The sequence below is a fragment of the Corylus avellana genome, chromosome ca5 (genome assembly GCF_901000735.1).
Source record: "Corylus avellana chromosome ca5, CavTom2PMs-1.0".
Lineage (NCBI taxonomy): Eukaryota > Viridiplantae > Streptophyta > Magnoliopsida > Fagales > Betulaceae > Corylus > Corylus avellana.
Window position 1 is genome coordinate 29,925,575 of NC_081545.1, and position 27,793 is coordinate 29,953,367.

General features: G+C 35.5%; 3 protein-coding genes across 3 annotated transcripts; 2 read left to right on the top strand and 1 right to left on the bottom strand.

The window, feature by feature from the left end:
• The first annotated feature begins 1,486 nt into the window (after nucleotides 1-1,486).
• LOC132182563 (BAHD acyltransferase At5g47980-like) lies at nucleotides 1,487-3,108 on the top strand. Its single transcript, XM_059595846.1, has one exon. It carries the CDS (start codon nucleotides 1,585-1,587, stop codon nucleotides 2,911-2,913), a length of 1,329 nt encoding a protein of 442 aa, XP_059451829.1. The 5' UTR covers nucleotides 1,487-1,584; the 3' UTR covers nucleotides 2,914-3,108.
• A 5,955-nt stretch (nucleotides 3,109-9,063) lies between these two features.
• Nucleotides 9,064-10,392, top strand: LOC132182116 (BAHD acyltransferase At5g47980-like). Its single transcript, XM_059595315.1, has one exon. It carries the CDS (start codon nucleotides 9,064-9,066, stop codon nucleotides 10,390-10,392), a length of 1,329 nt encoding a protein of 442 aa, XP_059451298.1.
• A 7,325-nt stretch (nucleotides 10,393-17,717) lies between these two features.
• On the bottom strand, nucleotides 17,718-21,574 carry LOC132182117 (transcription factor MYB1-like). The gene is made up of 4 exons (XM_059595317.1): nucleotides 21,454-21,574; nucleotides 21,229-21,358; nucleotides 18,071-18,432; nucleotides 17,718-17,929 (listed from the first exon to the last, which is right to left on the bottom strand). Exons 1-4 carry the CDS (start codon nucleotides 21,572-21,574, stop codon nucleotides 17,718-17,720), a joined length of 825 nt encoding a protein of 274 aa, XP_059451300.1.
• Nucleotides 21,575-27,793: the final 6,219 nt, after the last annotated feature.

A 27,793-nucleotide genomic window follows, 5' to 3' on the forward strand; every position in this document is an offset into this window, starting at 1 on the left:
TTAACCGACCGGTTAACCGATTACCGATATGATCGATAATTTTCAGTTAACATTTCTTATCGGTCGGTAATCAGTTAGGATTTAGTTAACAGATAACTTATCGGTTAATCGACCGATAAGCCTATTAACCGGTCCGAATCAACCGATACCCAACCCTAATCAAATCAGTCTACAAAATAATTAAGAGACGGTAAAACAACAAAACACCAAAAATCAGCTGTGGCGGTGAATAGATCTAGAGGACAGTGGAGCAATGAACCGGAAAGGCCATGCACGAAGCTTTATTGGTTGAAGTAAATGAGTTTTTTTTTTTTTTTTTTTTTTTTTTAGTTGAGATACATTAAACAGAAAAAGACCCCGGAATATACATTAATTAAAGTGCACAAACAAAGCTAAAAAATTGGGAATAGGTATATGAGTAGCCTAACCCAATATTAAGGAGCACTCAGAACTCGAAAGTGGCGGGTTGTGAGGCAAAACAATTGATGAACCATCGATTGCAAGAAACACCCGCCAAAACCGAAAAATAAACAAGCAGTGATACAACCCATGACTAGTTATGCACAATAAGGAAAAACCACACGTGTTTGGCTAGAAAATTTCTCTAGCTACTAGCTACTTTCATCATAGTGATGTATGCTGATTGCTGGATGTCAAATAATCAAAAACTAAAAGCAATGAAGTCTCAAATTAATGTTTCATTTGTCAAAAATAGGATCCAAAGTTAAAAGTACAAAAATTTTCTCCAAAATTAAATTAAACTGTTAATAGATGACAGGGTGTTGCTGCAAAGTCTTAAAACCGGTGGGCGGTGGTACGATTCATAATTTGAGCATTAATTGTGAAAGAATCAATATGTAATTTATATATATATATATATATAAGTGAATTCCATAAAACTTTTTTTTAGTTGCCGTCCAAATTACTAGTAATTTAGACACTAAAATTGTTAAAAATTTCTGTCCTCCAACAATCATATTGAAAAGAAAGATGTATTCATGACACCAATTCATATATACGAAATACTTAATTACCATCAAGGTAAGTGGTAAAATCTTGTGTAAACACTAGAGATTTAATTGGGATATCACAACTATTTTTTTATTTTTATTTTTATTTTTTTATTATGTACATTAACTTATATAAATTTCAAATAAGTTAATAGTAGACCTCACAAATCTAATAGCTAAATTATTAAGTTTATAGATAAATATGAAACAAATATGAGATTTCTCTTTATATTTTGAAGAGACTAAATTATAATAAGCATAAATAGATCGAATAGCCGCCGTGGTCCTTTCATAGGATTTGGCCCACTTTTCCTTTCATTCCTCATAATAATTTCCTTTTGCACACGTATAGTATACGTCTCAGGAACGATGTTAACAATAACTTTCCACGTAAATGCCGTTGCAAATATATATATAAAAGCTTTGCCGACTGTACGTCTCTCGATGTTGTTAACAACTCCCGTCCACTACATGAACTTGCAAACTCCTATATAAAGCTTTGCTGCCAGTCGAAATAGCAAGCCAAAAGATCGAGACATCTTTATTTTTTATCCTTAAAAAAAAAAAAGGAACCATGCAAGTTCGTATCATTTCAAGAGAAACCATCAAGCCCTCTTCACCAACGCCCTCTCACCTCAAAACGTTAGAATTCTCCCTCTTCGACCAGATTGCTCCCAAAGCCTATTTTCCAACAATCTTGTTTTACCCTACAAACGATGGCCCTGTCAAACTTGCTCAATTAAAGAAATCGCTCTCGGAAGCTCTATCTCGCTTCTACCCTTTGTCAGGAAGGGAAAAAGATCAGTTCTGTGTCGATTGTAATGACGAGGGAGCCTCATATTCAGAAGCCCTTGTGGACTATAACATGTTGGAGTTCCTCCAACCACCCAAAATCGATTTACTCAACCATTTGCTTCCACGCCAGCCTTGGGTGACATGCCATGACCGGGCTTCGGCGGTCTGCCTTGCTGTTCAAGCTAATGTCTTCAATTGTGGTGGAATTGCCATTGGTGTTTGCGTGCTTCACACCATCTCTGATGGGATCACGGTGAGCGCATTCCTTAAAAGCTGGGCGACCATCGCACGTGGGGGTGATGATGTGCAGCTGTTTTGCCCCGACTTCACCACTGCACCCACGCTCTTTCCTCCAAGAGACCTGGCGTCCTTGACTTGTTCAAATCGGTTCTTGAGCGCTTGGAAAAAAGAAGCAATCTGCGTCACGAGGAGGTTTGTGTTCGATGCCAATGCGATAACCACCCTGAAGGCCAACGCAAAAGGCGAATACGTGTCAAATCCTACGCGCTACGAAGCACTGGCTGCCCTTATTTGGAAGTGTTTGATAAGTGCCTCTATGACGATATCGGGGCTGCCAAGTCGACCGTCGTTGTTAGAGCATGCGGTGGACATCAGAAGGCGAATGGGGAAACCCTTGTCGGGTAATTCCATGGGAAACGTCATAATAGTAGCCAACGCAGTGTATGATCCAGCTGACACAAATATTACCCTGCCGGACTTGGCGACCGTGGTAAGACAATCCATCGAGGAAGTGAATGGGGATTTTATGAGAAGTTTACAAGGTGACGGAGGGTTTTTGCTGATTAGTGGTTACGCGGATATGTTAACGGAAACGCTTGAAACAGAAAAGCCAGAATCAGTTGGGTTTACAAATTGGTGTAATTTTGGTTTCAAGGAGATTGATTTTGGATGGGGGGGGCCAGTTTGGGTTGGTATTTCTGGGGGAGTAAACTTATCGTATGTTAATCGTGTTCTTTTTAAGGATATGGAATGTGGTAAGGGCATAGAGGCATGGGTGACTTTAGAGGAAAAAGAAATGGCTGTCTTCGAAAATGACCCACACCTGCTTGCCTTCGCTTTGCCGAATCCATGTGTTTCTCGCCCATAATAAAATCTTCACAAGAATCACTAGGAATCAGAGATGCCAATGAAATAAAGACAGGTGGCCAGCTCGATCGTTAACTCCATTGTCTAGCCGTGTTGCTGCACTGCAGTCAAGTTTGTTCGTTTTATGTTAATTTTCTGTATGTCTGGTTCGTTTTTCGTCTGTTCACTTTGAACCTTTGTTTGTTTGTGTTTTTTTTTTTTTCCTATTTTCTCAACTTGAGTTTAATTTCTTTCTCAAATAAATGTTATTTGCGCTCCGTTTGGTTTAGAAACCTATATAGGTATTCAAAAATCTAAGTACCATTATTTCATCTTTTTTGTTTTTTATTCTTAAAGTCCGTGTGGTTTTTAAAATTATCACTTAATCAAAATATAATAGTAATCAATTTCAAATCAAATGATAATTTTAAAAGTTTTATTAATTTGAGAGGATAAAAAAAAAAAGGAAGATAAAATGATGTTTAAAGAATACTACGGTAACATTACTTTTTTTTGTTGGGGGACCATGTTACATGGGCAATTGGGGGTGAGGGTGATGAATATAATCACTCCTCACAATATGCCTAAATGGAGAGTGATAGCTAGAGTTTTGAGCCATCTATTTTTTACGTTAAAGTTGTACCAGTAGCAGGCAAGCGGGTTGTTTGCTTAGTACAATGGTGTGTCTTTAACAAACGTTTAATATGCAAGTATAAATATCTTGTAATTTCTCGGTCTTTTATAGTTAATTGATTTTATGGGTTGGCTATCCTAGAGTTGTTTTGTCTTTGAGATGCTCAAGGGTTTCCACTTCATTATCAAAATTCTTGTGTTGATTGATATTTTATGGTTGGACGTTAATTCACTACTACAGAATTTTAATTTTTTTTAACTTGCTACATAATTAAATTTGATTATGGTTGTTAATTTTTAAAGTTAGTATTATATAATTGTCAACACCTATTTAACCCCCCATTCTAAGCCTCGTTTAGAGTCTAGTTTTATATTTTCAGTGTAATATATAATATATCTGTGACTTTAAATCTTCATATAGGAGATGTGTTCTAATACACCAAGCTTTGGTTTGTTTGAAAATTTGAATGTTATTAATTTCATACTTTGGTAGGAGCCAAATAATCATCGTGACAACTAAATCTATGGAAATCAGTAATTTCAAAAAAATATTTTCAGCTGGGAGCTTTATTAGCTTTTAAAATATATAGACTATATTTAACCTCGATTGAAAGAGATATAGTACAAGGAAGGTCGGGGTCTTAATTAAGGCTTGTGCATGGATTTGCGTTGATGGGAGTGGTTGGACAAATTCTCCGCTAAGTTTTTTAAAATTGTAGATTTTTAAATTATGTAATTTAGGTATCAAAATGCTTAGAAAATGCCACCTATTAAAATGGCGGCATGTTATTGAGATAACTAAAAAAAAATTTCCTTTAAAAAGGCTTTCATGCACATCACTTTTGTAGAAACGCTTGTTCTTAAAAAAATTAATAGACAAATTTTTTGCTCAATTTTTTTACAACATACAAAGTAAGAACTGAAGAACCTAATAATAATACAATCAATTTTCAACTATAACATACCACATTTTTAATAATACGATATTTTTCAAGTGTTTTGATGTTTAAAAACAACTAAAATTACGTAATTTGAGAATCTACTATTTCTTTAAAATTGTAAAAGATCCTAATCCCCTCTGCATTGGGTTGCATAAATTTATTCCAATTTAGTTTATAAAGATAGCTCGAATAAAGTTAAAATAAAATTAATTTATTAAAAATTTATGTGCTTTTTTAATATTATTAAAATAAAAATAATATGTTACTCATATTTTAATTTCATCTACACCTTTTTTTTTTAAATACATGTTATATTTATAAATGAAGTTACTATTTTTAAAATACAGTTTTTATTTTTTATTTTTTTTAAAAAAAAACTGTGTCCAATATGGATTGAAATAGATTTTAAGGGCACGTTTGATTTCCGGAATACGTATTCCATTAGGAAACGGAATAGTATTACTAAGATAAAAGATAATAAAATTGAATTGCTATTCATATTCATTAATTTGGTAACAACACACATGCTCTAATTGAAATTTAATCAAAATTACTAAAAGCCTCATGTTATTATTATTTTTTTTTTCAACTCATATTAAAAATAGAAGAAACCTCTGTGGGTGCCACCTTTTTTTTTTTTTTTTTTTTTAAGTTTAAAATAAAATAAAAAATGAAATGGGTGTTTTTAGAAAATGTATTTCATTCCTTAAGGAATAACTATTTCTCTCATTTTTTAGAGGAATAGTTATTTCACTGTGTATAAGATTTACTGGCCAACCCTAGACTTTAGTGCTTTTTGGTTTGCAGAATATATAGACCCCTAGGATCGAATGACTTTCTTGTTTGGCTGGGTCTATTCTTGAGAAAGATTTTATCAGGAATAGACTCGTACCAAACAATAAAGTCTTTCAATCTCATGGGTCTATTAATCTGCAATCAAAATCGTCCTAAAGGAAATAACATTCACAAGAATAGTCATTCTCAAGAATAGACTCCTACCAAACAAGCAAGTCATTCCAGCCCAAGGGTCTATTTCGCAAACCAAACAGCCCTAAAGGGAATAACTATTTTCAAGATTATTCATTCTTAGGAATAGACCCACACCAAATAAGAGAGTTATTCCATCTCAGAAGCCTATTCCACAAACCAAACGGTTATAAATGGAATAACTATTCTCAATAATAAATTGATATCAAACAAGAGTCATTCCGGCGTCGTTTGGCAACTCCTTCCCCTTTCTCTCTGAATTAGGATCCTCTCTATTTCATTTGAACTGGAGAATAACTTGTTAGTTATAATGAATGGGTATTTTTGTCAATTCAAAAAGTGAAAAGATAAAATATCTCTCAACTATAACTAACTGGATATTATCCAGTTTAAATGAAATGAAGAAGATCCTTTTTCTTTCTCTTGGCACTGTTCACTTTTTTGTTTTTTGTTTTTTCTTAAAAAAAATCAACATAAAAATATTCTTACCTTTGTTTTTGTTTTTGTTTTGTTTTCTTTTTACTTTTCATATCACTTGTTCACTTTATATTATATTTAAATTAAAAAAATCACTATAAAGCAAAAAAATTTCACTTTTCAATATAAAAAATTTAAAACTATATACTACATCAATTCACCTCTGCTCTAGTCATTAGCGGATATAGAAATTCATATTAGGAGGGGTAGGAGAAGGAGAAATTTGTATTAGGAAGGGCAGGAGAATGAAGGGTATGGGTTAGGATAAAAAAATTACCTTAACAAATATTTTAAAAGGTAAAAAACTTTGTTGAACACACCGTCCATTTCAAGGATTTATTCCCGAGACCAATCCGCCTAAAGAGTTGGTCAAGGGAAGCCAAGGAGATTTGAATTAATAAATACGTAGGGGGACAGCCAGCGTTCGCTTATTTATTACAGAGTTGAAATGTTGAATAAGGAAAACGACCGAAAGGTACACTAATTTGTTTGGCCCGGGACAGCGTAAGCGGTTGTAGTTTGTGAAGCTTCTTAATCACTCATCAATGTCCTTCATTTGAACCGACTTTCAACCTATATAAAAGGAACGTTAGGTTGAACCTCGAAAAGATAAAAATGTAAAATTAGTCTATGATTTATAATTTTATTTGTGATATTAAAATAAATTTAGAAGTGTTTTGGGTATGCTAATTTATAGTTAAATTGTCAAAATATTTAACTAATTTCATTAAATGTCACATCACCTCCGGCCAAAATTCTCTCCAGTTCAAACGAACTGGCCGAATAATATTTAACTGGTTATAGTAAATGGTATTTTTGTCTTTTTATTTGTTGTTGGGATAAAAATACATTTTCACTATAACTAATTGGAATTTAAACGGAAGAGAATCTTAATTCCATTTACCTAGCCCATGGGATGGACTGAGAATTAATGATGTGTGTAAATGTTTTAAAGGAAGTTGTTTTATTATTACTGAATTATGAATATATTTTTCTTAAGTCATGTTAATTAAGAAATTAATGATATTTGAAACTTAAAAGTTGTTTTCAACATTTTTTTCGTTGTGCAAAAAAATTGATGTGGCCTTTTCGTTGTGCAAAAAATATCAATAATATATAACCACTCATAATAGAACGAATCATTGTAGGATATGATTAGATTGTGGGTTTTGAACCTCAAGGAATGCGCTAATGTCATTATTAAACTTTTCAAGATCAAAGTTAACTAAACTCAAAGAAGATTGTTTGTTTTTATTTTCAAACTAAATTTATAAAAGTAAAAGTAAGATCAATTGCAATAGGGAATTGACTTCACCACTAACCACATAACAATAGTAAATCATCTCTTAATAAGAAAAATTCATTATATGCATAATAAGACTCATGTCACTCGAGTAATAAGGAAAATAACATTATTAAGAAATATGTATAATTTATCTTTGGTTAGCAAGGACCGTCTGCCTAACCTCTAGATGCAAAACGATCCATCTTCCTTAGGTACGGATTATTAAGGTTCTTAATCGATTACACACAATCGAGTGATAAACATAACTCATGCTCGGATCGTATGAATCGTTTACCTAAATAACATTAAATTAGGATGTATAACAATTCGTCTTTCTAGGCACGGCACTCTGAATTCAAATTTTTTATTTTAAAATTTAAGCCTTTCAATACATCTAACGATTTAAATAAATACAATATTTTATATGTCAATTAAAAAAAGTAGATTTGACATGTTAAAAATTATAATTATAAATCTCGATAACACAGAAAATTCTGTATTTATTTATACCATTAAATAAAACAAAAGATTGAAATTTTAAAATTTGAGAATCACTTCTAAGTTTCTTTCCATGCTATACTTTTTCATGGTTTCTTGGGTTGCATGAAAGTTGCTCTGAAGTAGCTGCATCGACTTGAGTTTGAGTGGTTCTATGTGTGCAGGCTATCAATTTAGCCTATTGAGTGGGTGGGTAGCCACAGAGATAGACTGAGGAGGAGTGAGTTTCAATAAGGCGCGGAGGTTGGTATTGTAACACTTCTCCACTAATGGAAGCCACTTACTTTTACCCCTATTTCTCTCTCTATTATTTCGATAATTTAAATTCAAGGACAAGGATAATTTTTGATATCCTAGGAATAAAAAATGTTTATCTTTGTGAATCTTCCCCCTAAAAAAAAAATCGTTAAAATATTTTTTTTACATGTAAATAAGGGTACTCCTTATCAAACTGTTACCTCAAACTTAAATACAACGTTCCTTGCACCTTTGGTTTAGCATCCAAGTGATGACGGAACATGACGTGCCAAATGCTCTTTCAATATACGAGCCACACTCGTGAACTTGATCGTGCAATGCAGTCATTCCGTCGTTCTTTATAGTTAATTAGTAACCTGCCCTTATATATATATATATATATATATATATATATCAATTGAAAGAGTAAAAAAAAAGAAAGGAAAAATCTGTCATTCCGTGCTGGATTAGCTCATTCCTCATCCTAATTTTGTAGTGTTACAATGGGATTTGGAGTGTAGCTCTTTTTCTCTTGCAATTAGGTTTGATTAGAGTTATAATAGGATTGAGATCATACTGCCGGAATAATACAAAGATTGGAGCAACACAAACATAAAAAAGTTGTGGAGTCTACTTGCTTGGACAATTGAATGAAACATTTATGCTGTTCAAGACATGTAAGTTCGATAATAGAACAACCATTTTCATCAATAGATAATCGAATTACCATTTCGAACAGCCATTTTCATCAATAGATAATCGAACAACCATTTTCATCAATAGATAATCGAACTACCATTTCCACATGTCCAGGTAGTTTATGTCAACTATCATTACCACGAACGTTCGTCGACACGAAACTTTCAAACAACCCTGCCCAATACAGGTGGCCAGGTAGGTAGCAGGTAGCTAGGGTCAATTTATCAGCAACGGATAGGAACCTTCACTTATTGGCATCACTTACAAAAATAAAAAATAAAAAAAAGCTTTGCAAAAAATAAAAAAAAAAGCTTCACTTACAAAAGAAAAGCTTTGCAAATTCCTATAAAAGCTTTGCCGTTTGTCGAAATAGATAGCCAAAAGAAACATCCATCTTTTTACAGAAAAAGGAACCATGCAAGTTCGTATCATTACAAGAGAAACCATCAAGCCCTCTTCGCCAACGCCCTCTCACCTCAAAAAGATAAAATTCTCCCTCTTCGACCAGATCGCTCCCAAAGCCTATTTTCCAACAATCTTGTTTTACCCTACAAATGATGGCCTTCTCAAACTTGCTCAGTTGAAGAAATCACTCTCGGAAACTCTATCTCGCTTCCACCCTTTTTCGGGAAGGGAAAAAGATCAGTTCTCTATCGAATGTAATGACGAGGGAGCCTCATATTCAGAAGCCCTTGTGGACTATAACATGTTCGAGTTTCTCCAACCACCCAAAATCGATTTACTCAACCATTTGCTTCCATGCCAGCCTTGGGTGACATGTCAAGACCGGGCTTCGGCGGTCTGCCTTGCTGTTCAAGTTAACGTCTTCAATTGTGGGGGACTCGCCATTGGTGTTTGCGTGCTTCACACCATCGCTGATGGAATCACGGTGAGCGCATTCCTTAAAAGCTGGGCGACCATCGCACGTGGGGGTCATGATGAGCAGCTGTTTTGCCCCGACTTCACCACTGCACCCACGCTGTTTCCTCCAAGAGATCTGTCGTCCTTGACTTGTTCAAATCGATTCATGATCGCTTGGAAAAAGGAAGCAATCTGCGTCACGAGGAGGTTTGTTTTCGATGCCAATGCGATAACCACCCTGAAGGCCAAAGCAAAAGGCGAGTACGTGTCAAACCCTACGCGCTACGAAGCACTGGCTGCACTTATTTGGAAGTGTTTGATAAGTGCCTCTACGAAGATTTCGGGGTTGCCAAGTCGACCGTCCTTGTTGGAGCATGCGGTGGACATGAGAAGGCGAATGGGGGAACCCTTGTCGGCTTATTCCATGGGAAACGTCATCATAGTAGCCAACGCAGTGTATGATCCAGCTGACACAAATATTAGCCTACCGGACTTGGCGACCGTAGTAAGACAATCCCTCGAGGAAGTGAATGGGGATTTTATGAGAAGTTTACAAGGTGACGGAGGGTATTTGCTGATTAGTGGTTACGCGGATATGATAGCGGAGACGCTTGAAAATGAAAAGCCTGAATCAGTTGGGTTTACAAATTGGTGTAATTTTGGTTTCAACGAGATTGATTTTGGATGGGGGGAGCCAGTTTGGGTTGGTCTTTCTGGGGGAGTAAACAAATCATATGTTAATCGTATTCTTTTCAAGGATACCGAATGTGGAAAGGGCACAGAAGCATGGGTGACATTAGAGGAAAAAGAAATGGCCGTCTTTGAAAATGACCCGGACCTGCTTGCTTTCGCTTCGCCGAATCCAAGTGTTTCTCGCCCATAATCTTCGCATGCAGAAGTCAGCAGGAATCAGAAATGCCAATGAAATGAAGACAGGTGAGTTCGATCGTTATATTGAAGCAGAAAAGAAAATAGCTACATCTATGTGTGTAACCGTATTGTTGCGTTTCTGTATGTCAGTTTGGTTTTTCTGTACTCTATGTAGTATGTTCACTTTTGAGTTTTTCTGTATTTGTATCAAAACATGCTTGTCTTCATAGATTTTCTGTGTTTTGTTGGTGAAAGTTTGAATCTGAAATTGCAAATTGCTGTACTAGTGTCATGTAGTACAACAGCAAAGCTTCGTACACTTCTCAATCCATTGATTATCGGTTTTCCTCAAATAGGTAAGAGCATTTCCAACTGTATAGGCAAATGAGTGATAATATTTCGCCTTCGGAAGAGTAGCCAACGTAGCCTTTCTCACTCACTCCCTCCAACACCAACAACCCAGCCCTTCTCTCCCTCTCCCTCTTGCACTCTCCCTCCCTCTCGCTCTTCTCATTGAAATTTCGCCTACTGTTTATTTATTTATTTATTTTTCGTTTTAAATTTTCGATTCTCATCGGAGAAGGTGATTTTGGAGGGTTGACTTTCTGAGTTTTTTGGTCGATTGGTGAATGGGGGTGTTTGGCGGTGGAGTCCGGCCGGTGGTCTTGGTGGAAACAAAGGATGGGTTTGGGTAGATCCGGATGGAGGGAAAGCTCAATCGTATGAATCTGGATTCACACGATTAAAAAAGAAAAAAAGGTACAAAACCAACATTTTTTCAAAATTATTATTAACCAACTTTCTCTATTTTTATCTCATAAAAAAAAAAATCAAAATTTATTTTTATTTTATATCATATCAATAACTTATTATTACTATCTAAACAAAAAATTCCCAACAAAATTTTTCACCAAATAATTCCTTATTAGGTGCTTTTATTCCGAGAGCTCTCTCACCAACTAGATGCGTTTGGTATTATTTTTCAAACACTTTTTTTTTTTTTTTCACGATAATTTGCATACGTGTAGGATTAGGAAAGTGAAGCAAAGCATTTGTCGGTGGAAATTTCTCCGTCCCCGGCTCTCTCACCAAAACATCGAGTCATACTGTTTTAGGGCTTTTCTCAATCCCCAAAAAATATTCTTTTCACCTGAAAATTAATTTTTATATCTCTACTTTTTATATCACATTAATTATTATTATTATTATTATACAAATAAAATAATCACTACAACATAAATTTTTTACATTTTTTCACATAAAATATATTTTTTTACTTTTTCCTCTAAAACTTTTTCACTAAAATCAATTAAACATATATTATTAAAAAAAATTTACAGTACTGGCCCTAAAACATTACCATTTCAGGGTCAATGACAATCAGGGCCATTAAACGCGTAAGGAAGGATTTTGGAATGTTGGAATGTACGTAGTAGCAGGCATTAATGATTAATGAATGTATACCAACTTTTCGACCAACAAATTTCTAGTTAAACAGTTGTTTGAGTAGTAATAAAGACTACCTCTCGATGTGATTATGTGTGTTTGTTAAATATTACGGTACTGTTTATTTTTTATTACACTTTTATGAATAAAAGGAATAAAAAAAAAAAATAGCATGAGAAAATAAAAAAAGTGATATTAAAAAGTAAAAAATTTTGTTTTGTAGTAATTTTTTTTATTTAAATAATGATAAAAAGTAAATAATGTGATATAAAAAATAAATAATTTGATATAAAAATAAAAATAATTTTTTTAAAAAAAATAAAGTAAATAGTATAATGAGATGATGAATAGTGTAGAGGAGTTTATCATACACTCCCTACGTAATTAAGCAAAAATTACTAGTTGAAGTAAAAAGAGAGAAATTATGAGAGCAGACGACGATGGATGGAGATGGACCCAACTTTTATGCGAGCTTTCAATGGCGTGCAGGAGCTTTCAAGTCGATACGTACAGACGTCAGCGTTTCTGGTGTACCACTGTACGTCGTCATAAAAGAAGAGAAATTTGAAGCTTCTGGCCGAGGTAGACGTAACACACTGCACTAGGAGGGGAAATAAGTTCTACACGTACGTAATTTCAAAAAAATATCCAGCTTTCAAAAAGAAATAAGTTGACCTTAAAAGTCTGTGTTTTTTCTGCTCATGGAGGGGAAAATTTGCTAATTGAAGTGGCCCAAGCACGGCCTCTAGGCCCACCATGCTTGCCAGTGAGCAAGAAAAAAAAAAAATCCTATACAAAGTAATGACGCATGCACTCAGATAGAAAACGTCGATCCGGTGGGCACCCCAAAAGGCAAGAGAAAAGTCCCCAGCGTGATTAAAGGCCCAGATCGGTGGCTGATTGATTTGTTAACTCTCTCTTTCAAGCGAGTTAATATTGGAAGTGGAGCCGCCGCTCTAACATTTGGTTGATTTTGTTCAATTGATCACTGTATTAACAGTTGGCGGCAACCACTTGCTCAAATTGTTCTTAAAGATAATCTTCTACAACCAATTTTATTGTATTTTTGGGTCATCGATAAAATAATTTCGGTCAACCATAAAACACCCTATTATTTTTTATAAAATGCTGTCTTTTTTTAAGCCGCGTGTTTTTTTTTTTTTTTTTTTTTTTTTTTCATGCATCCATAACTTGCCTCTTCAAACCCCACCTCCTGATGAACACTTGCTCCATCTCCTTGTAAATGTTTTTAGGGAAAATAAAGAAAACAAAAATTTCTCTTAAGCTAAGGTGTGTTATAATGTCACTTTCTTTAAGGAATTATTTGCCCCCACCATATGGTATGCAAGAAGGTAACAACAAATACTTATCCAGGACACAATGTAGCCCATAAAACTTCTATATATTTAATTGCATTATGCACAAAATGAAATTAAACCCAAAAAGTTAACCATAAGATTTTTCTATCCAATCAAGAGAATACATTGACAATCTTAAAATACTAAGAAATTCTAAGAAGAGTTTTTAAAATAATGATCATGATCAAATCACTCCGAGATCTGATGCTTCATGCGCCTACAGCCCATGCATATACTAGTGTATAGTAGTGTACACCCAAGCTTTTTTAATAACTTAAAGTTTGTTGAGCTTTTTAAATGCCAATTTTACTTTTTCTCTTTTCAATGTGGAACTCTTTTCATTCAAAACCTTCATATTTAAAAGATTTCCAAGACACAAAATAATATTTAATAATTATTAATTTTGAAAATATTTCTACACTCCCTTGCCTATATATTTGTGGGGAATTTCATTATATTGACATGTTTGCGAAGTATGGGAAATTTAAATCGGATATACTTAGTTGGAAGATATTTGCTGAAATGCTAGAGAAAAAAGTGGTTTCTTGGAGTGAGCTAGATTCTATATGCCTATAATTCAATGACATATAGGTCCATAGGATCTCAAGTTAAGAGATCAAGAGTTGCTAAAAAAAAAAAAGAACTGTAGAATTTGCTAGAATCTATTTCCTATATTGGGTTTATATATATATATTTCTTATTAATTAGATGATTCTCGATATAATTGTGATTGTAATCAAATCTCTTATCTGTATTGTATTTATCTTTGTAAAGATCATCAAAAATAAGAGCAAAAATGTAAAATCTAAAGACTTTAACGTATTTCTTGTGTGTGTGTGTGTGTCTTGAAGCCATAGATAAGGAAAGCGAAGGAAAGATGCTAATTTAATATGTGGTGGGACAGCCTTCGTTTGTGGATTGTGAAGCTTCTCAATCACTCATCAATAAGCATGGACTCCTTATTCCTAACTTTTTGTCCTCTTTATCTATTTCTTTGAACCACCCTTTATCCCTCCTTTGCATAACATTTTTTTTTGGGATATATATATATATATTTTGCCGAAGCTATGAAAATTCATAAGAGTTAAGTGAAGTTTAATCGGAAATTTTCTCGCCGCATATATACAAAGTTGGTTTGCTGAGGATTCCTTCCAGTGAAAGAATGGTGCATGCATACCTTGATGAAAAAGATCGATAAAAGTTCATGCTTTTTTATCTCTTGCCAGGGTATATGATTCCTTCTACGTTAAAGAAAATGTAACCCGAACAAAATTAGCTAAAATAGATGTCCCTTCAAGTTCAGGTCATTGCTTGCTAGCTTCACCAGCAAATTTCACTTATGGAATATTGTAGGGACAATTGCCCTACACTACTGACGCTGCATTCTCAATGATTCTGATTAGTATGGAAAAGAAAGTGATACCAAGAAAACATCTTCGTGAACGTAAATCACCGAATATGTTCTTAGCAATTTAACTCAATCGATCAAAATCTCTTTGAATATTTTCTATAAACAGCATGAGATTTATTGGTAATGTAATTAATTTACATAATCCCTCTAGTAATTGATATATAGTATTAGGTTGAAGCGCTTATAATTAGAATAAAAAATATTGTAATAAGGGGTATGATAATGGAAAGCCCAAGTGGAAGAGAATAATGCCAGCCTTTTACTTTATGTAAAGCGCAGGATGCATTCTCTTCATGGAGAGAAACAAAGCAACAAGCATGCCCATGGTCTCTTAAATCTTGGAATCAAGCAAATAAAAACTATTTTCTAGATCCTAAAAGCTTGATTAAACTTCTTGTGGCTTCTAGCTTTACAGTTTTACAGAGCATAAATCTTGTTTAATTATATAATGATCAATTATTCCATTATCTTTCTGTGTCCCACTCTTGTAACAAAGAAGGGGAGCCAATCATTGAAAACAATCTACAAAATCCATCGCTCCCAATGCCATGATTACTGAGAATTGTTTTCTTTTCCGGCCTACGACGCCATTTATTTGCACTTAATTAACTCTTTCTTTCATATCATCTTTTAGCATAAAATATCTTCACCACCTTAGTTGATGCCATAATCCTAAAAGGGTGTTCTTAATAAAAATTAGAAAAAAAAAAAAAAAAAAAAAGTATTCTCGGGCAATGAACAGAAAATTATTGCCACCACAGATGGCGAGGGAACATATACCTATTGTCTGATTAAAAGTAGGCAACCTCCTCCCCAAATCTGGAAGAAATCTAGAGGGAATTTTTTTTCATTCTAGCTAGTACTCTCTAAAAAGAAGCATTTTTTTTTTTTTTACTACACGCTACTAAAAAACACATAAAGATCGGAGAAATTTTCCTACAACCCAATTTGTAAGAAATTTTAGCCCTTTACCGTGCTAGCTAGCTACAATTATATATGAGTTTGTAAGCCAAGTAATTACCCTCAACAAATGCACACGCCTACCACAAAGATGAAAAGGTGGACATAAGGTCCCCTACATTTACAACACCCACATGCAATTCGCTTTCAAAACCATTGCATCCCCTTTGAAAGAGGCTAATTATAACAAGTCCCTCTCACTTCCCAGCACTCAACTGAAAAATGACCTAATACTAATACCCATATGACCATTTCCCCATGCACCCAACGTAAGCCATATACACCCAACGACTCCATCCTCAGCCCTCACATCCCACCTTTCCTATTCTTTGAATCCAATTGCTTTCATTCATAAAACAAATTAAGAACCCTTCGCCGGAAAATGATATCGCCAACACATTGTTGGAGCCCCCATAAACTAAATCTTATTCTCCATCTTTTTCTCTTGATCATATCATTTTCATGTGCAGCAACAACCCTTCCAGAGAAGTTGGACCAAACATCGGTGCCTCAGCCTCAGGATGAGGCAGCAGATACAGAAATAAAGTGCGGAACATGCCCTTGTGTGAACCCGTGTGCCCAGCAGCTGCCTCCACCACCACCGCCTCCTCCACCGCCACCGCCAGCTCCCCCAAAGATTAATCCATCCACACCATATTGCACTCCGGCTGCACCACCGCCGCCGCGATTCATTTATGTGACAGGTGTGCCGGCCGCCGGGAATTTGTACGTGACTGATCCATATAACACGTGGGTGTACTTTTCAGGCGCCGGGCGGCCAAATGTGATTGTGGGATTGCTGCTTTTGGTTGGTTGTGGAGTGCTAGAAATGATGGTGATTGGGCGACTCTGATATAGCTAGAGAGCAGATAATTCTCTTTGTCTAAATAATTGGTTGGGTTTGAAGGTCGGAGAAGGATTTTTAGATTAATTTGAATATTGTTGCTGGTTCTTAATTAATTATTCCCATCTTATTGTACTTGTGTTTTGTCTAACATATAATTGGTGGTCCATTATGGAGATCGAAAAATACATTTAATCTTCGTTTTGCCTGCAGAATAATTGAACTTCCAATCTAACTAATTATAAATGCAATTGGTATATCTTGAATATAGTCAGTTGGGCATATAAAAAAAAAAAAAAATCTTGTTGTTTGGTCTTTTTGTTCAATATATGTATGATATTCATCAATTTTGAATCAAATTCCAGAATATTATGTCTAAACTTTAGTCGAGCCATGGATTTGGCTTGTGTCAGAAATTTGTTCAAATGAATCCAGAGTATCCGAACTTATGAACTGGAAAATTAAGAGGTTAATTACAACCAAATTAGAAAAAGTAACCTATATATATATATATATTTGCCAGTGACAGTTACGTACACTGGTAATATACTTTGTAGCTCATTCAAAGTTGAAAACTATTACATAAGAATCTGAAGACGTGCATTTATAATAATTTCAACAACATTGTTGCACTTTCTAGCTGTCAGTGAGTCGGTGCTTACGACGAGGAGAAAGAGTAGTGTTTAATGAAGCTCTGTGTCAAAATACTTTAGGCTCAGAGTATCGGCCCAGAAAAAGCTTCCGTACCAAACTCTCTAATACATTGGGAACTTCATCAGGAACCAAAATGGGGAAAAATAAATGCAAAATTTTAGCATCTGCATATATAAAACATTCGGTGAATGATTAAAAGTAATAAAAACATACGGCCATTAATAATTATTATTAAATTTTAATTTACTGATAATTTTAAAAATCACATAAAAGAAAATACTCCTACTGGGATTACTTCTAGCTATAACAAGAAAAGTCTTTGACATGTACATATCATGCATGCTTATAATCATTATCAAACAAAAGTGTAATTTAAATTGACTAACTTGTGAATGAAAAAACAAAGCTTAATCGGCAATGAATTTATCCTCTGATTTAGCCAAATTACTTCACAAGTATCCACCCAAAAAAAAAAAAAAAATTTACAATGATCTTGAGCTTCTTTCTTTGTAAAATCTCAAATTATTTTTACATAACTTTATTATAGGAATCATAGAAATTAGGACGCGAAAATAGGGAAAGAACAGGACTCAATTTAACGGATAAGATTCACAGTGACAATCTTACTAAAGAAAGGACTAGGATTTTTAATCCTAAAATAACTATTATGCATTGAGAAAATCCCAAAAGCTCATGTCGAAAACGGTTTGATCAGCCAAACAACTCAAATCTTCATCATCAAAATTGTTCCAAACTTCTGCTTCTAGTACTATTTTCTCGCCCCAAAGATCTTTGTTGGGATATTTATCTAACCCACTTACGGTGCACGTAGCTCTTTCATCACCTTCCTTGTCATCTAACAAGCTTTTCCACCATTCACTTCCACTATTTGATGTCATTAAGGTGGGAGATATGTTGCTCACATTGTCCTTTGGTTCAAACCTTGCTATAGCTGTAGGTTTCTCATTTAACCAAATAAAATTTTTAGAGCAAGTCTGAGGTCGAGGTGATGAAGAATTGTTGGGATATTTATCTAACCCACTTACGGTGCACGTAGCTCTTTCATCACCTTCCTTGTCATCTAACAAGCTTTTCCACCATTCACTTCCACTATTTGATGGCATTAAGGTGGGAGATATGTTGCTCACATTGTCCTTTGGTTCAAACCTTGCTATAGCTGTAGGTTTCTCATTTAACCAAATAAAATTTTTAGAGCAAGTCTGAGGTCGAGGTTTTATTACGTTCACTTTCACAATGTCTTTTGCTTTTTCTTTAGTTTCTTTAATGTGAGAAATTTCCTTCTTGCACATGTGTGTATTCCAAAAGTTCTTCACATCATTAGCTGTTCTTCCCGGAAGCCTACGAGCAATTAGTGACCATCTAAACAAATAGAGAGTATGAATATCACCAAAATATACGTTCAATAAGTATGCAATATACTATTCAAGTTGTTAAAAAAAAAAAGAAAAAAAAAAAAGACTGTGTTAGCATGCATAACAAAATAAGGAGGAAACTGTCATTGTGACAAAGGTGTAGTGAAAATCCTAGTAGAGCTTAAGGAAGTGCTGCACAGCTAGGGAGGGGGAGTTCTCCCTGTCCCCCCTTCATTGTTTTTTTCCCCGATCCGTTTTCCCCCTCTTTCTCTAATCTTTTTACCCCCTCCCTTCCCCGTTTTCCTTCCCCCTTCTCTTTCCCGATTTGTGTTTATTTTCTTTTTTTGTGTTCGTTTTTGGATTTCGCTTTCTTTTCCCTGTTGTTGTTCTTCGTCTACTTGTCTATTTTTTTTTTCTTGCTAAGTGTTTGTTTGGGCACACTTTGTGGGTGCCGTTCATGGGAGATTCACTCAAACTTCCCCCCAATTCTTTGAGTGTGCTGTCGGTCTCCTCCCGCCAGTTTTGCCGTCTACCGTCTTCTGTCAGGTCTTTTCACGCGTCCCAACTGCGATGTGCTTCCAACGCCACCTACGCATCGGTTTCCGGCAAGCACGCGATCGGCTTTTCTTTCGGCTGTTGTTTTTTAATTTTTGGTTGTATTGCTTTGATTTTCCTTGTATTTTTGATTGGGCTGTGTTGCTTTCCCTGTATTTTCCTAGTTTTTCTTACTGGTTTTAATCAGTCCATGTCCTCTCTCTTGATCTGTTCGCTTGTTATTTCGGTCCAAACCCCTGGGGTTGTGGATGTGAACGATGTCCTGGCTTTCAGGTCGAGGAAGATGTATATCGGCATAGGGTCCTTTTGATCTTAGGGTTGAGGAATAAGAGCTACTACCTATGCATTAGTTTGTTTCTGCCTAACGCAAATCTGTTATTCCAACTGAAGATTAGTTATAGGTTAGCGGATGTTTGGCGTTTTTTATGTGTAATCTTTTAGCTATGGTTTTGATCTTTTAGCTTCGGTTAGGATCTTTCAGAACGTTATGTTCTGTGATTGTAAGAGTTTTAATGCTATTGGCTTTTCTATTAATGAGATAAGAATGATTTTCCTTAAATAAATAAATAAGGAGGAAAAATAAAGTGAGAAAGAAAGTGGAAGAGTTACTCTATTTGTTCCCATAAAAAAAAATTAGATGTAATGTAATTTCTAATTAGAATGAGCTTTAAGGAAAGAGTGGATTTCTTTCCATTCTCATTCGCATTGAATAGAAGTTCTTCCTAGCAGTAACACCCCCACTTAAACACATGGCTATTATTTTAAAATAAACATCAATTTACAAACGTGAGACTTTTAAATATTTTAAACCCATTTAATTATTATTTTTTTTAAAAAAAAAAACTCTCTAAAGTGTATATCAGTATGTACAAATGCATACACGTACAAGTGTTCCATGGTTTGCATTAAAAAGGGTTTTTAAAAAATAATTATTTTCAAATGTACTTTGGTCATCGATCAAATGGTGCACGTGGCATGCACCCATGCTCGATCGATATCTTGATTGAATGATTGATGACCCACTGCATGTTTTTTCTTAGGGTTTTCCAGCACTTGGTGTGTGGGAAGGGTCATATTTAAGGAAAAAAGTTAAATCTTAAGTGCCATTTTCGAAGTGACCCAACCCTAACGAGAGAAAGAGGAGAGATTTATTGTAATATTATTACTGAATGAAAGTAATTATTCATATATATTCATGAAAAGTCTCAACGTCTATAAATATTTGAAAAGTCTATAATGTTTACTCTTTTTGAAAGTCCAATTTTTACATGTAAGTCCAAAACGTGCATTATTTTTCTTCAACATCCATTTGAATTAGAAGATTACAGAAAGTTTTCAAAGTGCATAAAACTCCAATTATTTGCATTGTGCATAACATATAGAATTACAATATCAATGACTTTTGAATTTCTAATACCGAAAGTTTTCAAAGTGTATAAAACTCCAATTATTTGCATTGTGCATAACAGGATAAAATTACAATATCAGTGACGTCCATTTTTTTTACAAATAGAAAAAAGTGTTCTGATTGACATATTAAATTATATAAAAATATTAAATTATTTTCTAAATACATGTATCGCTTATAAAATTTTATTGACAATACATGTTACGGTTGCTTTTGCAAAAATAAAATTTTCAAAATAAAATTTGATAAAATCTTACCAATCTTACAAGAAAAATTAAATGGGTTATCCATATTAAATCAATAAAAAATGAGATGTTGAATATAATGAGTTTTTGAATACGTGAGTTTTTGAATGCAGAGTTTTCAGCTCTGCATCTTTTGATATGAATATAATGCAGTAGCAACTTCTCTCTCTCAAAAAAAAAAAAAAAAGAAAAAAAAAAGAGAGAGATGTTGGAAAACTTGATTATAAAAACTTAATTAGCAATTATGCATCAAAAAAAGTAAGAATAATGATTTTTAAATAAAAATATAAAATAAATAAATTATAATTAATATTTAAGTATAAGAAAAATGTATCACTTAAACTTATCACCTTAGGGTTCATAATCCATTAATGTTTCACTAAACTTATTGTCTTAGGCTTCAAAATCTATCAAGTCGGCCCTTTTCTTGATCTCTCTCTCATCCCGATATAAAAACATATGTTCCATATATATGGATCAGTTGTCTGAAAAAGCAAAAAGAAAATAGAAGGGAACTTTGGAGTTATTAATTTGATCTAAGTATTGACCATCTTGTATTATGAGTTGGAATCATAGGATGTGAAGTTAGACTTGCCTGTTGCCTAAGAGCTTATGGAGCCTGATAATGAGATCAACTTCATCTGCAGCGAAGCCTCCTCTCTTGATGTTTGGCTTTAGGTAGTTCAACCACCTCATTCTACAGCTTTTCCGGCATCTATTTAAGCCTGCAAATTTAGCTCCAATGAGGATTGAATTATATATTGAAAACAGAAAAAAGAAAGAAATAAAGAGTAAACTTGCTCTCTCTCTCCTTTACTACCTGCTCTGAGAGGAATTTGATACCACTTTCCTTCTCCATACTTCTCAACGTACTGCCTCAGAAGCAAATCTTCTTCTTCAGTCCATGCACCTTTTCTCAAACCGAAAGTACTGCGCTCCATGGAGGCCGGAGTGGTACGTACTTAGTTTTTTCTTTAAAAGTACTAAAAAGCACGTTTGGCTTTCCCAGTCTTGCTCTTTGTGACGGTGACGGTGATGGTGAATCAGGTAGATGTGGGCTTAGGCTCCGTTTGGTAAACTCTTTTTCCTCCGCTTAATATTATTCACTTTATTTTTATTTTTATTTTTTTAAATAAACAATAAAACATTCTCATTTTTTTTCACTTTTTATATCATATCATTTACTTTATATATCACATCATTTACCTTTTACTACTATTTAAATAAAAAAAATCATTACAAAACAAAACATTTTCACTTTTTTCATATCATAAAAAAAATCATTACAAATGAATATACTCTGCTACAATATCTAGGGACAAGGAATTTACCAAACAAAGCCTTAAACTACTTTCACTATTATTTTGTACCAAGTACGCAAGAGTAGTACTTTATGCATCCACTTTCTCAACTAGACTAATACATCACCTTCTCATCCATGGCATGGGCGTGGTCGCCACAGTTCAAAAAAAAAAAAAAACAATTCCAATGCATTAAATGTTATGAGAACCACGCTGCATAGGATTGAGGAATATAACTACTAGCTCGTCCTAAATGCCTACGAGAATGTCCAATATTCACAAAATTTGTGTTACGTACAAACTGCACCACAAATTGTGATGGGTCTAGATACCCTTTTAGGGTTCAATATATGATGAGTAATTAATGCTATATACTACTTCATCATCTCACAAGAAGTGGAACTATAATTTTTTTTGGTGGGGGGGGTTCGAACCTACCTTGTTTTCAATCCTTAGTTATGAACAAAAATGGTATTCTCTATCAAAAAACCTGCTCAACAAAATAATTGGATTGTCTGAGAGAAAATTAAGGCATATCCTTAAAATGGGACTAACCATTTTTGCTTATTCTTCTCTGTCAAACAGATTTTGTGTCTTAATTTGGATGTAGGTGCTATCCTCTTCCTAAGACTTTACAACTCTCATAAATTGGAATAAAGAACCAAAGCTTGTGTTTTTCTTAGCTATAATCATACGTACAGGTTATAAGTGTCTTGATCTGTTTCCAACAAATTATACTTGTCTCGCCATGTATTATTTAATGAGAATTCCTTTCCAACACTGCCTTCCAAGACCACAGCTCACAATGCCATTCGTTTGGCTTTTCCAGTAAGTTTCTCTACCCCTTTCTGTTAAGGCATGTGACTTAAAGCCATCAAGCATGTGCTTGTGGGACCCAATCGGTTTATTGTCCTACAAAGCCTTGGAATTGGTTTTCCTTTTTTGGGTCAACTTTGACTCCTTGTCTTGCACGGACTTGAAGTTGTTTCTCTTGGCCAAAATTGAATTCCTTCTCCTAGTTGTATTGGTGTCTTGCACAACCAACTTATGACACTATAAAAAGACTTGTTACGTCCTTGTGAAGTATGCCAAGCCAAATAGCTTTATAAGTATACTAAATTGAGAGCACCGTAGGTGGAGAAAAGTGGGATATAAACGTGAGAGAGGGATGTTAGGAGAGTACAAGGGCAGCAAGCACAAAGGGGGTGCCGCACAAGGGAATTAGAAAAGCCAAGAGTGGGTTTTCTTAATAGTTTTTGGAGGAGCCAAAAACAAGTGATTAGAAGAAAAATGTGCTGCAGAGTGAGATAAGAAAATATAGATCAGCCGCCATCTGTTCCAGAAAAAGAATAGTTTATATATTTGTCTTTTGTATTATATTTTTTAGAATAATCTCTTTTGTGTGATAGTGAAATTTTAGTGTATTGGGGCTTTGGGATCTGAATGATTTTCTCTCTACTATTTTTGTACTTCATCTTTTGATAGTAGATTTTCTTCAGGTCGTCTCCGCCAGTAGATGTAGGCTTGTTAAGCCGAACCACTTAAATCTTTGTGTCGTGTGTGATTGTTTATCTTTGTTAGTCCGTGTTCTTCTTATTTTTCGCATCACACGGGTCTTGGGAGATAGGATTAATTTCCTAACAATTGATATTAAAGCTTTTGGTTCGAGTGGGAGCAATGGCAATTGAAGAAGGAAATATAGGAATCGAGGAGTTCGACGGCATAGATTTTGGGTACTGGAAGGTGCAGATTGAATATATCCTTTATCGGAAAGAACTCCATCAACTTCTTTTGGGAGAACAACCTGACGACATGTATGATAGCGAGTAGGCTTTTCTCGATCGTAAAGCTCTGGCAGTTATCAGGTTATCACTGTCAAAATCAGTCGCACACAATGTTGTAAAGGAGAAGACCACAACTGGTCTAAAGGCGGCTTTGTCAAGCACGTATGAGAAGCCGTCGGCAAACAACAAGGTGCACTTGATGAAGAAATTGTTCAACCTAAAGATGATGGAAGGGGCTTCGGTGGCACAACATCTCAATGAGTTCAACACTATCACAAATCAATTCTCCTCGGTGGAAATTGATTTTGATGATGAGGTTCGCACATTAATCGTCTTAGCGTCTTTGCCAAATAGCTGGGAAGCCGTGAGGATAGCTATGAGGAACTCTGCAGGGAAGAGTAAACTGAGCTATGAAGACGTCAGGGATTTGATTCTCAGTGAAGAGGTTTGCAGAAGAGATGCGGGTGAAGCCCCTTGTTCTGGTGCTACTTTAAACCTCGAGACTCTGGGCAGAGGACAAGATAGAAACTCTGGTCAAGGCAAATCAAATTCCAGAAAAGGGAGAAGCACATCTAGATTTGGACAACAACCTGAGTGTTGGAACTGTGGTAAGATTAGCCACTACAAGAAGAATTGCAGGGAACTGCGAAATGAGACTGAGAATAATTATGCAAACGTAGTGACAGAAGAAGTACATGATCTATTTCTCTCTGTTGACAGTCCCATTGATTCTTGGGTCTTAAACTCAAAAGTATCTTTTTGTACGACAACGATCCGTAAAATTCTCAAGAACTATGTTGGTGGAGATTTCGGGAAGGTGTATTTGGCTGACGGAACGGCGCTGGATGTTGTGGGCCTAGGCGATGTTTGCATTAAAGTTCACAGTGACTCGGTATGGAAGCTGCAGAAGGTTAGGTAAGTTCCGGAGCTGAAGAAAAATCTGATTTTCAGTGGGACGGCTTGATGAGGAAGGGCATTCAATTCATTTCCACGATGGAAAGTGGAAGGTCAACAAGGGAGCCATGATTTTGGCTTGTGGTCATAAAACGGGTACTCTCTATATGACAACGAACAACAAGGATATAGTTGCTGTTGCAGATACGGGTGCTGACTCAAAACTATGGCACTTAAGGCTTGAGCACATGAGCGAGAAAGAGATGAAGGTACTTATGTCAATGGGAAAACTACCAAAGTTGAAGTCAGTTGAGTCTGATTTGTGTGAAGGCTGCATCCTAGGGAAGCAGAAGAAGGTGAGTTTCGTGAAAGTTGACAAAGCACATAAGCTTGGAAAGTTGGAGCTGGTACACACGAATTTGTGGGGTCTCGCACTAGTGACATCTCTTGAAGGCTCACGGTATTATATCACATTTTTTGATGACTCATGCAGGAAGGTATGGGTTTATTGCTTGAAAAGTAAATTTGATGTATTTGAGACTTTTAAGAAATGGAAGGCCATGGTTAAGACTGAAACGAGCTTGACGCTCAAGCGTTTGAGATTAGACAATGGAGGAGAATACGAAGACAGGGGGTTTAAACAGTTTTGTGCAATTAATGGGATTAGAATGGAGAAAACTATCATGGGAACACTGCAACAAAATGGCGTGGCTGAGTGCATGAACAAGACTCTCAATGAGCGTGTTAAGGGTATGAGATTGCATGCTGGGTTTCCAGATACTTTCAGGGCTGATGCAGTGAGCACTGCTGCATACCTGATAAATAAGGGGTCTTGTGTTCTCCTGAGCCATAGACTACTGGAAGAAGTCTGGAATGGAAAATAGGTAAATCTTTCACATTTGAAAGCTTTTGGTTGTGCTTCGTATGTCCATGATGAGTCTAATACTCAGAGTAAACTAGACGGTAAGTCTAGTAAATGTTTCTTCATTGGATATGGAGATGAGGCATTCGGTTATCGATTCTGACTTTTAATAAGTGTGCTATGTACGAGGATGGGTCAAGTGCAGAACATGAAGTTACAGAACAGGAGCCGAAGAAGTCTAAATTTGTTAACTTAGATGGTCTTTCTAAAAGTACAGTGTAGAAAGAGAAACAATTCGTGGGGGTGGAGCTTGATGAACAGTGTTCACTCACGGATGAATGTGATGACAAAAAGCTTTCAAGAGACTTACAGCACCAGGAAGAGTGTTATTCTTTAGCAAGAGGCAAAGAGAAACGTGATCAAAAGGCATCGAAGAGGTATGGCTTTAAGGACATAGTGTCTTTTGCTCTGACAACTAGTAGTGGAGATCCATTGTCTATTCAGGATGGTATGCCGGAAGAGGTGGAGTCACTATGGAGAGATAAAGCTTGGGAATTACCCAAGGGAAAGAAAGCTAAAGAATGCAGATGGGACTACAGGAAGAAAGAGTCATCAGAAAAAAGTTGTATGGTCTACGAGACTGGTAGAAAAGCATGGTGTTATGTCTAAACCAGGTCCTATACTCAAGTTCAAGAGGCGCTTGGACTTGAGTGGCACTTGTGTAGTATGATTGCCTTGAGGGGCTGAGGTGGAGACATCCGGAGGAGACACATTTTGTTAGACTTGACGGGTTTCAAGTTAAGGTGGAGATTGTTAAGGCATGTGACTTAAAGCCATCAAGCATGTGCTTGTGGGACCCAATCGGTTTATTGTCCTACAAAGCCTTGGAATTGGTTTTCCTTTTTTGGGTCAACTTTGACTCCTTGTCTTGCATGGACTTGGAGTTGTTTCTCTTAGCAAAAATTGAATTCCTTCTCCTAGTTGTATTGGTGTCTTGCACAACCGACTTATGACACTATAAAAAGATTTGTTACGTCCTTGTGAAGTGTGGCAAGCCAAATAGCTTTATAAGTGTACTAAATTGAGAGAACCGTAAGTGGAGAAAAGTGGGACAAAAACGTGAGAGATGGATATTAGGAGAGTACAAGGGCAGCAAGCACAAAGGGGGTGCCGCACAAGGGAATTAGAAAAGCCAAGTGTGGGTTTTCTTCTTAGTTTTTGGAGGAGCCAAAAACAAGTGATTAGAAGAAAAAAGTGCTGCAAAGTGAGAGAAGAAAATAGAGATCAGTCCCCATCTGTTCCAGCAAAAGAAGAGTTTATATATCTGTCTTTTGTATTCTATTTTTGAGAATAATCTCTCTTGTATGATAGTGAAATTAGGTGTATTGGGGCTTTGAGATCTGAGTGATTTTCTCTCTACTATTTTTGTACTCCATCTTTTGATAGTGAATTTTTTCAGAGTCGTCTCCGCCAATGGATGTAGGCTTGTTAAGGCTAACCACTTAAATCTTTATGTCGTGTGTGATTGCTTATCTTTGTTATTCCGCGTTCTTCTTATTTTTCGCATCTCACGGGTCTTGGAAAATAGGATTAATTTCTTAACACTTTCTTCTAACAGCTTATCTTCAGCTTTTGTATCTCAGTCTTCTTTAATTTCTGACTCCTTAATTTCAAGATGATATGGCGTCTTCTAGTTCCCAAATATCTCTTGTTTCTACTTCTGTTGATGGTTCTCCAACAAATGATTCACTGCCCATGTCCCCTGAACCAATTTTTGCACAATTTTTCTTTTTCTTTTTCCTTTTTTTTTTTTTTTTTTTTTTTTTTTTTTGTTTTGCAAAACCACTTCATGTCAATTCCAGTGTGCCCATTTCCCTTTCTACCTCTCATCCCATGACCACCAATTTTAAAAATGGGTCTCCCAAGCCAAAATCCTTCTTTGGTTATAATTTATATTCACCTAGGGGTGCAAAGGCGGTTACGGTTAGCGGTTAGTGGCAATAACCGCTAACCGTAACCGCCCTAGCGGTTAGTAAATTTAACTAACCGCAACCGCTAACCGCCTAGCGGTTAGCGGTTAGCGGTTAGTGGCCGGTTAGCGGTTAGTGAAATAGATAACCGCCCGCTAACCGCTTTTTAAAATTGGGCTTTTTTTTTTGGCTTTTTGGGCTTATTTTTTTGGGCTTTTTTTTACCTTCATTTTTTTTCTTGTATTTTTAATATCTTCTTGGGCCCAATTGCTATAAATATTTGAATTATCATTAGATCATATGATTAAGTGTTGATCTTATAAACTTACAAACAAACAAAAATACTTCA

Coding starts and splice junctions, on each gene's coding strand:
- LOC132182563 (XM_059595846.1), top strand. CDS start 1,585: ATGCAAGTTCGTATCATTTCAAGAGAAACCATCAAGCCCTCTTCACCA.
- LOC132182117 (XM_059595317.1), bottom strand. CDS start 21,574: ATGGAGCGCAGTACTTTCGGTTTGAGAAAAGGTGCATGGACTGAAGAA. Junction 21,359..21,453: donor TCAAATTCCTCTCAGAGCAG/GTAGTAAAGGAG, acceptor CTAAATTTGCAG/GCTTAAATAGATGCCGGAAA. Junction 17,930..18,070: donor GTTAGATAAATATCCCAACA/ATTCTTCATCAC, acceptor ATAGTGGAAGTG/AATGGTGGAAAAGCTTGTTA.
- LOC132182116 (XM_059595315.1), top strand. CDS start 9,064: ATGCAAGTTCGTATCATTACAAGAGAAACCATCAAGCCCTCTTCGCCA.